This window comes from Rhincodon typus, chromosome 30, assembly GCF_021869965.1.
Source record: "Rhincodon typus isolate 14 chromosome 30, sRhiTyp1.1, whole genome shotgun sequence".
NCBI lineage: Eukaryota > Metazoa > Chordata > Chondrichthyes > Orectolobiformes > Rhincodontidae > Rhincodon > Rhincodon typus.
The window spans coordinates 18,082,074-18,095,956 of record NC_063361.1 but is presented as its reverse complement, the minus strand read 5'-3'; the positions used below and the strand labels follow the sequence as shown (position 1 = coordinate 18,095,956).

The following is a 13,883-nucleotide window of genomic DNA, read 5'->3' as shown; positions in this document are numbered from 1 at the left end:
TGTTGATCAAGACTATTTCCTGCTCTTCTTATCACACTTTAAGGGTCATTTATGTTTGTAATAGGTGGGTGAGCTGATATTAACACATTAACTGTAGTTCTCTGACTGCACATTGTGTCTTTGGTATCATGTTATCAGCCTAGATTAAGTGTTCAACTCTTAAATTGGGGCATAAACTCAAAGTTGTCTGTCTTTATTGCAACAATGGCTTCTAGTTTGACCAAACTGTAGTCACATTGAAATTAAACTCATCTACACCAAGTTTCATTAACAGTTAGCGAGTGTTCTGGGATTATTCTGCATACTGTGTTGGTGTGGAAGCCCTAGGTTATACACTATTGTGTGTTTAATGGCTTTGTAATTTATGGAGTTATATGTACTATAAGTATCAGTCTCATTGGGGCAGTTAGTTTTCTGGTAAGATTAAAAACGTTAGAATTAAGCTTTAAAACTTGGCATTGAGCCAAACATTGCTTATGATGTATTGCAGCAAGGGAGAAACTTCGATAGTGTTCAACTATTTCTTGGAGATGGTGTTACATCTCTGCTGAGTGCATTTTTCATTACTTCAAATCTAAAATCAGCCAAATTTCAAACTGCTTCAAATCAGCTTTACGTGTTTGTTATGTGTGTCCATATGAACGCCCTTACTCCGTCTTTAAGTACATGAAACTGAGCAGATAAAACCTGAATATTAGAAACCTGCTATTAACAACAGAAAAGTCCAACATAAAAGAAAATGCTGTGGATGCTGGAAATGCAAAGTAGCATCAGAGAATATTGGAAATTTTCAACAGCTCAGGAAGCATATTTCACAAAACAAAAGATCATCAACCTGAAAAGTTAACACAGGCGATGTTAACTTATGGGGGAGTTTGGAACCAGAGGATGTAGTCTCAGAATTAAGAATTGCCAATTTAATACCGATATGAGGAGGAATTTCTTCCTTCACAGGGTTGAGAGTGTTTGGAAATCCTTGCCACAGAGAGGGGTGGGGGCAGAGCCCTTGCCTATATTTAAGGCTGAGATTGCTTCTTGATCAAGAGTTATGGGGAAAGGGCAGGAAAGTGGACATGACAAATGTCAGATCAACTATAGTGGAGCAGTCTCAAGGGGCTGATCGGCCTACTCCTCTTCTTGTTTCCCATGGTATTTCTTATGCCTTTTTGATTCTTTCACCACATTTGCTGCCAGACCAACAGAAAAAAAACAATAAAAAGTTACATTTAGTTAGGCCCTGAACGATTCAGAAAACGCTGGTGATGGGTCAGGGCCTGAAACCTTGAGCTATCTTTAATTCTTCCAAATGGTGACCGGTCAAGTGGACTTTTCCAGCTGTTTCTGTTTCTATTTCATCAGTCATAGCATCCCAATCTCTGTGAAATCGCTTCACTCCGATTGTGACGATATTTCTGGAAAAGAATATTAGACTACTAGGCAGCACCTACGAATAAAAAAGTTAGCAGTTCAGACTGATTACCTCACTCGCTGCAGTTGCTAATTGGGCAGTTAAATATTCAAAACGCAGTGAATAACTCAGCAGGTCTGGCAGCCTCTGTGGAGAGGGAAACAGTTAATGTTTCGAGTCCGAAATAACTTCTGAACAGATTCTGTTTTTCTTTCAACGATACTCGCAGCATTTTGTTGGAAAGGTAAAGTCAGTTTGCTTCGGTGAAGAAATACTGATGAAGACCTTGCCAATTCTGCTTCTAATCGAAAAGAAAATGAAATAAATATACATAGAACAAAACAAGCAATGGCTGTTGAAATTCTGTGTTGGCGTCTAGCTAATTACGTCAAATCCAAACAGATTACTTCTGCACAGTTCTGACGAACGGTCACTGGGCTCAAAAGGTTAACTCGGTTTCTCTCTCTACAGATGTTGCCAGACCTGCTGAGTTTCTCCAGCAATTTCTGCTTTGTTTCAGACAACTTCGCAAACTTTGTTGACGTTAGAAATCACGAATGGCATCACAAATAATATCCCTTCCCTGGTCTGGCCCACAGATTCGGTCACCTCTTGCGTTCATGTACCATCATCTAGCAGATAGCCACAGCATTCAAGCTCATTGTACATGCTCTCAGGTATGAATAAGCGTTGTTCCCAGCATACAGCCTGCCACTGTCTAACAATACCTTACACAGTTTCAGGGTCACTTTTCAGGATATATCGGAGTTGTAATAACTTTCTCATCATATCTAACCGAGCCCTGACGACATTAAGACGCAACGGCTGTCAACTTTTCAGTGTTTAATGGAATTTAAAAGTTTCTGATGAAGGGTTACTGAACTCGAAACGTTAACTCTGCTTTCTCTGCAAAGATGTTGCCAGGCCTGTTGCGTTTCTCCAGCATTTTCTGTTTTTAAAATATATAAAACATAAGACAGTACAGTTCAGGAACAGGCCCTTCGGTCCACCAGGTCTGTTTTATTTCAGATCTCCCGCAGTATTTTCTGTTTTATTTTAAAGTTTAAAAGGTGATCTGTTAAAATATTTGACTAAGCCGCGTTCAGGTGTATGAGGCTTTCTGTCTGCTGGATAATAGTGGCGGCAAGATTGCTTATCATGAACGTTTGCTCCAGACAGATCAAAAATAAACGAAGCTAAAATTACGAATCAGCGACTTACAAATATATTTCAAATATTGGAGGGTCCAATTTTGTACGGAGGAAACACTAGGTGGCACCATTGTACATCGAATAACGTGATTCATCAGACAGAATTGCCGACTTTCAACTCAATGTCCCAACGTCAGAAATATCCTTAGAAAATTCGTTACTTGAAATATCAGGTTTACTTTAGCTTGCAGTGCAAACGTTTTTTTATTCAGCAGCATTTTCAAAGAACGGGCTTTAAATGATGCATGCATTGCTATCGGGAGTTGAAGCAATATAAACTAACTTTGTACGGTGTTTTCTATATGAATTAACCACTGCATGATCTACAAGGAACACTAACTCAGTTCAATTTGTCTCGTATTTGATTATAATCCGCCTGTAATATGAAATATTGCTTTGAGGTCCAGGGAGAATGAGAACTAGTTTGGAAAATATGCATTTGAAATAAGTGAAAAATGAAAAAGAAACCGCCAAGTTCAACATCAGTTAAGAGTCAGAATTCGTCCTTTTTCAGCTATACGAACCAATAACGAAGAGAGGCCGTGAAAATGTCTCCTGCCAATATTCAGCAGGGAGCCTGCAAGCATTACCTTTACATTCATGTAAAGTTTGATGTTAAATATTACAAGATAAATGATTATGTGGCAATTTGTAGGACTTGTCAGTCTGCATTAAGCGCATCTGAAAATCGCTAGCCGGCCTTTTCTCTCAAAGTTTGTATCAATCACTTTCAAAATTCAGCCCGTTTGTTTTATGCAAGTTTATTTCGCTTCATTCACTTTGAACCCGAGTTATTTAAGTTCTGCTCAAAGCTCACAAGCGAAGAGATCTTTCTGGGTGAGCAGGATCGATTCTGCGCAAGGTTTATTTGCCTCAATCTCCTGGTCCCCCAGGTAAACAACGAGTCACCCTGACGACATCTCCGTCCACACGGCGCCGCTGGTTGCTGTCGCTGCGTCGTGGGCATATACAGTCGGGGTGGAGGGGGACCTTTGCTCGGCACCTTCCCCATGAGTCACCATGTTTCCCAGCGGTTTGCAGCGTGTTGGGACTCACTGTGGAAGGATGTTTCGCAAAGCAAGAAAGGTGGAGACATTCTTAACTGTGTGTGTGTGTGTTTTTATATATTTTATTTTACGGCGTCTGAAACCATGGTAAAACCAGCAACACAGGTTAGACCACACCCAGTTCCTTGCAACCAGAAGCACTGGGTTGGGAGGCTGGAGATGGTTTTGGAGCAATATGCTGCACTGCATTTAAAAGAAAACAGAATTTAAGTTAGTGAAGTTAAAGTTGATGGTCGCAGATTAAAGGATTTGGATACTTGTATGATCCAATTTGTATCAATTGTATCAGGTTTTTTTTGCAAATTTTAGCTTAAAGTCTGTTTCAGCTCCACTCCATAAAGTTAAACTTAACATGCAGCCATGACGATGACCCCCACCGAATGTGTCCTGAGCACGAGCGAGCAAGCCATCTCTCGCGTCGCTGTCTATATTTGCAGTATTTGATTTTATTTTAGAGAACTGTAGAAAGTCAAGCCGGCGCTACCACGCCACCCCACCCCGCCCAAGTAGGTCGAGTCTCACCCTTTTTTTGTCTCTCTCTCTAAGAAATCAAACCAGAATTACAAACGGAGAAGTGCCAGTCGGAACTTGTTCCGAGTTCTGTTTAAATTCTTCAAGCCCCTCCAAATGAATGCTTGGAGGGAGCATCCACACAAAAAAACGGCAGACACTTTTAATAGTTGAGGAAGAGCGATAATAGACTTGGCTCCACAAATATGAGCGTGGGAAGTCTGAAAAACTTGGACTGCTTTTCTCGGCGACATCCGTGGAACCAATAAGCTTCCTGTATCCACCCTTCGGTTCCATATAATTAGGGGTTTAACCACGCCGGGCTTGTTAGGTTACATCAGTTTGCTTTGAGTTGCAGTCGCTGTAAGGATCTCATCTCCTCGGCGCACAGTGATGTGTGCATAGTCTGAGCTTTGTATTTTAAAAAAAAGTTGATTTTTTTTGTTTCAAAAAAAGAGACACTGATCGTTGGGAGCAATGAGTGGAACCTATGAGAAGAAGCTGCCTGCTCTCCTCACCGACATGCAGAGTTCTATGGGATGTCACCCAGCCAAAGACTCTCCAACTCTTCCAGAATCGACGGCTACAGATGTTGGCTATTATAATCCGCAATCCTGTCACCCTCAGCACGACTATTACTCGACTTCAGCCTATTCTCAACCCGTGAACCACTATCCGTACCACCAATTTAATCTGAATAATATTCCAGGGCCTGGCTCCTATTCCCAAAAACCCGAGTATGCTTACAGCAATTCGTACCGTCAGTACAGCCATTTCAACAGGGATCCACAACTATCAGCGGCCGAAAGAGGTACGGTGTCTATCGCAAAGATAACTCCAATAGAACGCCAAGTGCAAACTAATTGCTGCTTAGTCATATATAATGTCGAATTCCCTCGCAGAAGGAGAGATTTGCTGTTTGCATGTTAGAGGGAGATTCTTAGTGTAGTCTTTGTGCGTGAATGTTTATACCTGACGGAATGTTACAGAAAGTGATAGCATAATTTATCAGACGCTAGGCCCCCTTTATATGAGCTGACATGCCATACAGAAATATCTGCATCAGAATGAAGTGTCTGACTTGATAGACAACAGACATTTTCAATTCACTATTCAAGGTAGCCTGACGCCGCATTAGATCTACAGCAAGGTGCTACCCGACGCTACATTCACGGTGTCTGGCGCTTTATTAAGGGGTTGTGTTGTAATCTTTTGAACCATCCCTGGTGACCAAAATGTTTTAGGGCACGAAATAATTATAACAATTTCAATCAGGCACATTTGACAATATCAACCAATGAATGATAATCCAAAGTATCTGAGTAAGTTAAAACAAGTTTACGAATAAATTCAAGCATATTACTTTAATTTGCTCGTCAGTGTTACCTAAGAGTTATTAAAAGTGCATGCTCGTGATGTATGCAAGGGTTTAGTAGAGCAGATTAGCTCTTTACAATAACAATTGAACCTAACAGGGCTGCGAGACCAGAAGCTAGACAGGGTACTGGGTTCGAGCTGATGTTAACACCAAAATTGTTTTCTGCATTTGATCAGAATGAATTTGCTTTGTTCAGGCTGAGGCGCATTGCTCTCTTGCTAGCTTGGGAAGCATCAGTATGACAAACGTACATTGTGAACAGGCAAAGTTGAGTGTTAATTTCTGGTCGGGGATGATGCATCCTGGCACAGTTTTAAAAGGGATGAATACAGGTTACAAAATCAAAGCTGGCGACGTCATTTCAAATTGCACACAGTAAAGATTGTCTTCCCCAGTCCACTGTCCTCATTTGGACGCTGGACAATTTCCTTGCATCAGGACGTCTTCATTAATCCTGTGATGATTTTATTACCCTATTGGCATACTATACATATAAAACGTAAAGCCTTAAGTAAACAAAGTTATACTGTATATGAATGACATAGAAAATATGAATAGGGATTTCACTATTCAAATAAGATAATAATCTTGTAATAATAATTAGCAGCTTCTTCCCACTTTCTGTAATAGTACCACACAAGGAATCATTGGCTAAACTAGTAAAATAACAAACTGAGCTTTGAAAATATCTTTCTGTTACACCAGTCAAATATTCAAGTTGCATTCTTATGTTTTAAAGAATTCTGTATTCCCTTTTGATTTATTTTACGTTTGCAATTTGGATTGAGAAGGAACAAAGGAGAATTTTGTTTTTGCCTAGTCTGAATTCTGAATTGCTGCATTGTGTTTTCTTTTTATGATGTGGAGTCTCAACCATTCTGTGAGACCATGTTTAACTTGTTTTTTTTTGGTGTTTGCTTAAGTTTCAGTGAAAGAAGAACCAGAGCCTGAAGTGCGAATTGTGAATGGAAAACCTAAAAAGATTCGCAAGCCCAGGACAATATACTCGAGTTTCCAGCTGGCAGCTCTGCAGAAACGCTTCCAAAAGGCACAGTATCTGGCATTACCTGAGCGGGCAGAACTGGCAGCCTCTCTGGGACTTACACAAACACAGGTATGCTCTATTCACAGTATCGGTGCACCCACTGCCTTTACATCAGTACCCTTGGGCTAAGGCTTAACCTGGGAGTGATTGCTCCACACCCGCTTTACTGCTGAGACAAGTCATCTTTCTTTCCACACTGGCTTATAAACAGGTATACTAGCAACAGACACTATGTTACCTGAGGTGGTGGGACACTTTCAAGTTTTCTCGCTACGTTTGTTTCTCTAAATATTTCTCACAATTATGCACTACCTTGCTTGTGCTTCCATTGCCTTTTTGAGAAGTATTCAGTTATTTGTGCAATTTTACATTTTTCACTGTAGGTCTTGTTTCTTTTTCACTGATTGATCATTGCTATCTTTTGCTATTGGAAAAGATGAAATGGTGTAATGCTGACACTGGAAAGCTGTTACATGCAGTTTGCCAAGTAAATTCATGATCAGACGTTAATTGAACACTACAGTTTTAAAATAGCAAATTTACTAAATAAGTGACAAAAAGGGATTTAGAAGATATCTAGCATTGTGCCTACCTGCAATCATGCGTAATTCTCCACAAAACAGAAGATAAAAGGTATCAAGTCAACAGTATGAAAATTGTTCAAATAAACATAATTCAAAAACCTTAAAAATGTGTTTTCCATATTTTCTCTCCTCTGTGTTTGAATGGAGAGGGATGTTGCATGAGATTGGATTGATATTGATTAAACAAGAGAATCTATGGAGTAAAGGAATTTATTCCATCATGATCAATTTTAAGTACTTTGAAAGAATACAGGAATTAAATAAAAGTACTAAAGATTGAAAACTGAAATAAAAGAAGTGTCCTTTAGTCTCAGCGAACATGGAGAGGCAAAACTTTCCCATAGTAACGGTTATACTTATGTATTTCTGGGAAGTAATTTTTTTTGATGGCACCTTTTGTTAAATATTTACTTGTTTTCTCTATTACACTAAATAACAAAGTCTTAACCACAAGTTCCATTTTTTAATTTCTTTCCCGCCTACTCAGGTGAAAATCTGGTTTCAGAACAGGAGATCCAAGTTTAAGAAGTTGTACAAAAATGGAGAGCTCACAATGGAGCACAGTCCTAACAACAGCGACTCGATGGCATGCAATTCACCTCCTTCTCCAGCCGTTTGGGAGAGCCACAGTTCAACTAGGAACCCCATTCAACACCAAACCCCTCATAATTCATCTCAGAGCTACCTGGAAGACTTTAATCATTGGTACCCACCCCACCCCTCAGGCTCTCACTTAACAGCAACAAACTCACTGCACCAGCCACCACCTCAGAGTACTGGAGCAGTCTATTAAAACTTTTATTTTTACTTCAAAAACCTTGAAACATTTGAACTTTTGATCTCTTGCTGTTTTGGAAAATGACAACAACAACTTGCGTCTATATAGCTCCTTTTAGAGAGGGGGGAGAAATATGCCAAAACTCTTCACAGAAGTGTAAAGATAAATAAATTATGTAGTGAATAAAACTCTACATCCATGCCGCAGAAGAGCCAGGCTATAAATGAACTAAAACCATAAGGAAAATGGAATAAACTTCCAGCATGTACCCCCTTCATTTCTGTAGTAAAGCAAAGCAGTTTTGTACATAATACCAAAAACTGTATATGAGGAACAAAATCGGGGTATTTTGTAACTCTATCAGTTGTCAGATCTCCACTGCACACTGAACTGTTATAATTTTCCCAGTTTCAGTAACACACAATCTTTTGCATTCCTTTGCCTATGTTTTGTTATATTATTTAAGTTTTTTGATCTATTGGAGTGGTTAAATTATTACTGCCTGTATATTATTAGAGAGTAGTGGCCAGTTTGTTTGATGTAGCAGATATAATGTATCCATTGAACGATGTCCGATGCAGTATGATTTTAAAATATGGCATTCACTGTAAAATGGGAATTCAGTTTGCAATAGACAATATGATGGAGTACAAACTATCGACAAAAAGCAGGAACTCTATTTATGATGCTCTATCAGGGTATCTTTTTCTAAAAGAAAGTGTACATAAAATTTTACACTCCAGCTATAAAATAATAATTAAGAAAAACCTTGCGGGTAATTTTTAAGGATATATGTGACACTGGGAGGAACTCCTCAAAATCATGAGAATTTCATTGCAACTTTAGCTTGTAAAGAATGTCCAAGAAGTACCAAGCTCTGTTGTAACTTACATTCTGTTTTGTAATAAATCTTTTAAATGCTTGTTTGACTATGTCCTTGAGAATGTTAATAATAAAAAAAGTCATCATTCCACAGCTTGCTTTTACACTCTTTATTTAGGAAGTAGAAATGATGACAACTTGAAATCTGTTGAGAAGATGGCTTATTCTAAACTGAACTCTCTGTGATTGGAACCCCCGTTTTGACACTGGCCTATTTTTCGGAATCACCATAAAATATTTAAATGTTCACATTTCCACTGAAGTTGCTTTTTAATCGGAGTACCATCTCCGACATTTTTTTACTATTGTACACGTTCTAAAGTTACAATTAAGCAGGATGGTGACCGAAAGTTACGCCTGCATTTTACCGAGATTGAATGGCTTCGAAATGTGACTAAGAGATGGGTTACTTTACCGAAATGGCCCCTTTTCTCAGACAGGGCTGGATACAATGTCGGAATAGAATGAAATATTAAAACACATATGAAAACCAACGAGAACTCCACATAAGGGCAGCATATGGAAAGTAAATAGTTAAACGTACACCCATCTCCAGCTATTAAAGGCAGTTTGGTTTGAGGGCTGCGTGCAAAAGCTCTATAGGCGACAGCCAGGCAGACATTCTGGAGACACTGAGTTGCGTGGAGCAGGATTTTATTAGGCACGACTGCCAGAAAAAAAACTGCTCCATCGCCTGGGGTTAATATCGTGCTAGAGCTCACATACCAGCAAGTGCATCAAAGCTGTTGCAATTGCCAGGCTGACTACAACAGGAGCTGCCTGGTTTAACCCTATTCTTACCGAACTCAACAACCGAATAGAATAGAGGTCCGCATTTACAATGAAAAGGATGCGGCTTCCAGTGGAGGGGAGTGGGAATATAAGGAGTTGGTACTTGTAAGCGAACTTGGAGTCGATAAGATTTCCAGTGACAAAAGTTCACCACCCATGCCCATGCCTGGTGTATTGCAGCGAAGCTAATATTTGGTTTGGAAATGTATTTAGATAAATTTCACTATCCTCAGGTAGTTCTAAATAATTCCCTGCGTAAGCTGCGAATCCAGATGTGACTTGAGATCCAATGGTAATAACTACGCTGATGCATTTTACTGCACAGCATCGTTAAACAGTCTTACTGCTCAAGTTTCGGCCTTGCCGAAGGAAATAAAGCCAAGAAGCGTTCTAATGTAGAACTAGGACAACAAATGCCATTGCTTTCATTACCAAAACGGTAATATAGTTGCAAGTTGACCATGCATTTGTTTCGAATGCAAGCGTTTGGTAGCGTATATCTATAGTACTAGTTCTGTACATAAACAGATCCACGGGTGGTGTATTTCATACAATTCCATAGAATAGTTACCCTGATTTCCCAATCTATGTACCTGCATATAAGGTGGACAGTTCATGTTGTATTCGAACTTACAAGCGGGCCGTGCCACATTGCGAATTCGTCTAGGTCCCTACTATTTACAACAGTGAGTTTGTGAGTCAAGGTTATTTTTCGCTGTGTACATAAAGCGAGTAATAACTAAGGCTGAGTAACAGGCACGCAGCGTTACGAAATATCTTCGGTAGTAATTAAAAAGACATGACGAAATCCTAAAAGCGGTATCCTCGCCATGATTGAAGGGAATGTGTGTGTGTGCGTATGTGTCATGTTGCAAAATATACGACGTGGTGATAAGTTGGGGGAAACTCAAGGAGACATTCGAAACTTTGAGGAACGCACTGGTTGCGTCGGGTGTATTAGTGCCAAAAGTTACCACTGATTTCACTGTGCTATCAACGGCTCTGCCCTCTATCATGTTAATATCTCCAGCTATTCCACCAAATCTTACATAGAATCCCTCCAGGAAAGCCGATATCACTGTTGAATGAATCGTTTCTGTTTCAGTCGGTAGCAACAGCTGTAAAAATCAGGTGGAAATCCATAGATCAAAAGAATGGAATTGTTTGGCTAGACCCTATGCAAGGACTGCGGTTGTAGAGAATGCGATGAACATCAATTACAGGCTGCAGTTAAAATACAATGCTCAGTTATCAGTCATCAGTCATCATTATGAAGCATACAGACATATTGGTTGAAAATTATCTCTGATCACATTACATATTGTTATGTAGCCCAATAGCTACATATAGACATTGCGATTGATGTTGTATACAGAATTCTACCAAATGCACACACCTTGCCTAATGAGGTAAATGGACCACCTATTGGAACTGATCGAAGAAATTAACATCACTTTACGTTCATTTAATATAAATGCATCATTGTGCTATTTCTTTTTCTTTAAAGAAACGCTCTTGCAAGTATGTACAACTATATGTAGAGAACGGGAGAACTCGAGCGAAATATTCTTGCAGATCGGTGACAGAATTTCGTAGACATCATCTGAGACGCTTTAGAAATGCCCCCATATTGTTTCGGAAACTTCATAATTCCCCCGACAATCTGCAAAAATGGCACAAACTCAAATTAAGTTGCTCCCATAACCATACAATAGAGTATCTTTAAGACGCCGTCACTGTGGAAATGCAGAACAGTTTAATGGAGCTTTTCCTTCGTGGAATCGGTTGAACAAAATTTCATCTATTGTCATCCTCTGTACTTCCGAGGTATTGCAGTTCGCACAAAGTTAACTCAAAAGGAGCTCCTTAAGCTCACATTGCGGCCGGGAAATGAAGTGTTTTGTTGTTATTAGAAACAAAAACAGAAGTTGCTGGAAAAGCTCCGCAGGTCTGGCAGCATCTGTGGAGAGAAATCAGGGTTAACGTTTTGGGTCCAGTGACCCTCTCTCAGAACTGGGTCCCCAATTTCTGTTTTTGTTTCTGATTTCCAGCATCCGCGGGTCTTTCGGTTTTTGTTTTATTTACACCTTACTGTATATTTTAAATCTCAATTTCGGAAAGCAACACTTCACCGTGAATACCTTGTCAGCTTTCACCGTAGTTCGCATCCAAAGAACAGAAAAGGCTTTCTTAAATAAATGTACCTCTATTTCTTTGAATGATATTTTTCTCGATTCGAGAAACACGAATTGCCGGTTTGTTAAGATCAGACTGGTGTGACAGTCACAACAATGCACTCCTACGTAGATATTTTAAGTCCATAACACACGAATTTCAAAATCAGCAAATAAATTAAGTTTTGTTCTTGAACATTATCCGAAGTCTGTCTATGGGTCAGGCGGTTACAATCCGCTCACCTTATTTTGTGGTAGAATTTTAGATGACTTTACCTGAAAATTCGCGTTTGAAGGGATAAATAATAAATGAACATTCGCTAAAATATTATTTAAATGTGGTTTCTTTGAATAATATATAAGAATCCGTTTCTGCGCAGCGAAATGTGTAAATATGTCGAAGATGAATTATGTTGCAAATACATTGGTTCCAAGCACACTCGCGGACCAGTGTGTAAATGCATGGTGCTTCGTCCAGTACGCAAAGGAACTGACACTTTACTCCGTGTTTACTGGCTCTAATTGATGATACCCAGTGGTGGAAGGAGGGTAAAATCGTTTAAAATTGACAAACCAAAAAGGTGGAGGCTATCTAAACCCTGGCATTTTACGTGACACAGATAGAGGGAGCAGTGGACTGCAGTCGTCTCGGTGAGAATGACAAAGATAATGCTGTTTTCAGAAGGACGCTTTGCAGTACAAAGAGCAGCTCGTCAACACTTTGGTTAGGGTTAGAACCATGATTTAAAAAACAGCCCGCCCATTGAAAGAGAGAAAGTGAAACTGGCGCGGGTGGGTTTCTTCGTGGGGTGGGTGGCTTTGGGGGCTGAGGGATGGGGGAATGCATAATTGGAAATACGTTAAAGCTTCAGTTTCATTGTTGCAAAATGCCCGTGATTTCAAATATTGCCAATGTTGCACTTACAGCATTTATGTTGTGCGACCGGAGTTGAAAGGAAGCAAGCAGTGTATCCAATTTCAGTACTAGGTGTGCATGTTAAATATGACATAGATGGCATATAACAGCATTCTGAAATCATTACATAACATTTAGCATGTAACATCGTCCCTAAGAGCAATAATTAAGTGTAACCCTTTGCGGACTGAAAGGCACCATTTGCATTCAATTATATTCCTCAGCCTGGGAACTACGATATTGTGATGAATCCCCTTGTACTGCTGTAGCGTTGATTCAGTTAAAGCGAAGAATTGACAATCCCAAACATGATGCCAGGATTCTGTGCAGAGCTTCCCGCTTGCAGTCTGCGGAAAGTTAAAACGAAACCCAGTCTAACAGCCTTGTCCAACTGAACATGCCGTACGATTCGGTCGGGAGTTGAAGGCTGCCCGCCCCACCCCCTCCCCCCTCCCGAGTCTGCACTCACGCTTTCGGCGGAAAAGAAATACCGAGATCTGGCGAGGCGGATTGTTATTATATGCGATTCAAAACCCTGATCTTCAGGCATCAAGGCGAGCAGCAGAATTTCATTCACAATGCCGGAGCCCGGTTTGACCTCACAACTCTTTTCTGTTTGAACCGTTACAACGGGAAGTATTTCGACAAAGCCCATTGAAAGATCCCTCACCTCACCTTTAAAAAGGCCATTTCCCAACCTTTCTTTTACTCCACACAGAGAAAAGGGGGCATAAATGCCCGGTCTGATCTCGGCTCCTCACTGTGGACAAGCAGTATCCTTCTCAGATTTACTGGAGAATGTGTCCCAGAGGCTCGTAATAATAAAAAAATAATCCGAACTGTAATTATATCTGTACGATTTGTATTCATCAAACAGCCCCAAGTTCGTCAAAGAGAAGAGTAAATAATGAATTCAGTTCTCTGGAGTTCCTAAACCTTTCCAGTAATTATGCTGTTTGGAAGACTATACGTAGGCTGTCCAGATTGGACTGCTATTATTATAATCTCAAGCTTTGAAATTACCTATAATTTGCAAAGATGAGCAATTTCTCTATTCAACACATTTTATCCCATCTCTCGATGAGTAAACATGGCCAGTAATAAAGGCTAATTGAGCTGAGAATATAAAGAGGACGCT

The 13,883-nt window shown here is 39.9% G+C and overlaps 1 protein-coding gene across 1 annotated transcript; it reads left to right on the top strand.

Moving 5' to 3' along the window:
• Positions 1-4,240: 4,240 nt before the first annotated feature.
• Positions 4,241-8,956, top strand: dlx3b (distal-less homeobox 3b). The gene is made up of 3 exons (XM_020510222.2): positions 4,241-5,007; positions 6,498-6,688; positions 7,691-8,956. Exons 1-3 carry the CDS (start codon positions 4,674-4,676, stop codon positions 7,994-7,996), a joined length of 831 nt encoding a protein of 276 aa, XP_020365811.1. The 5' UTR covers positions 4,241-4,673; the 3' UTR covers positions 7,997-8,956.
• Positions 8,957-13,883: the final 4,927 nt, after the last annotated feature.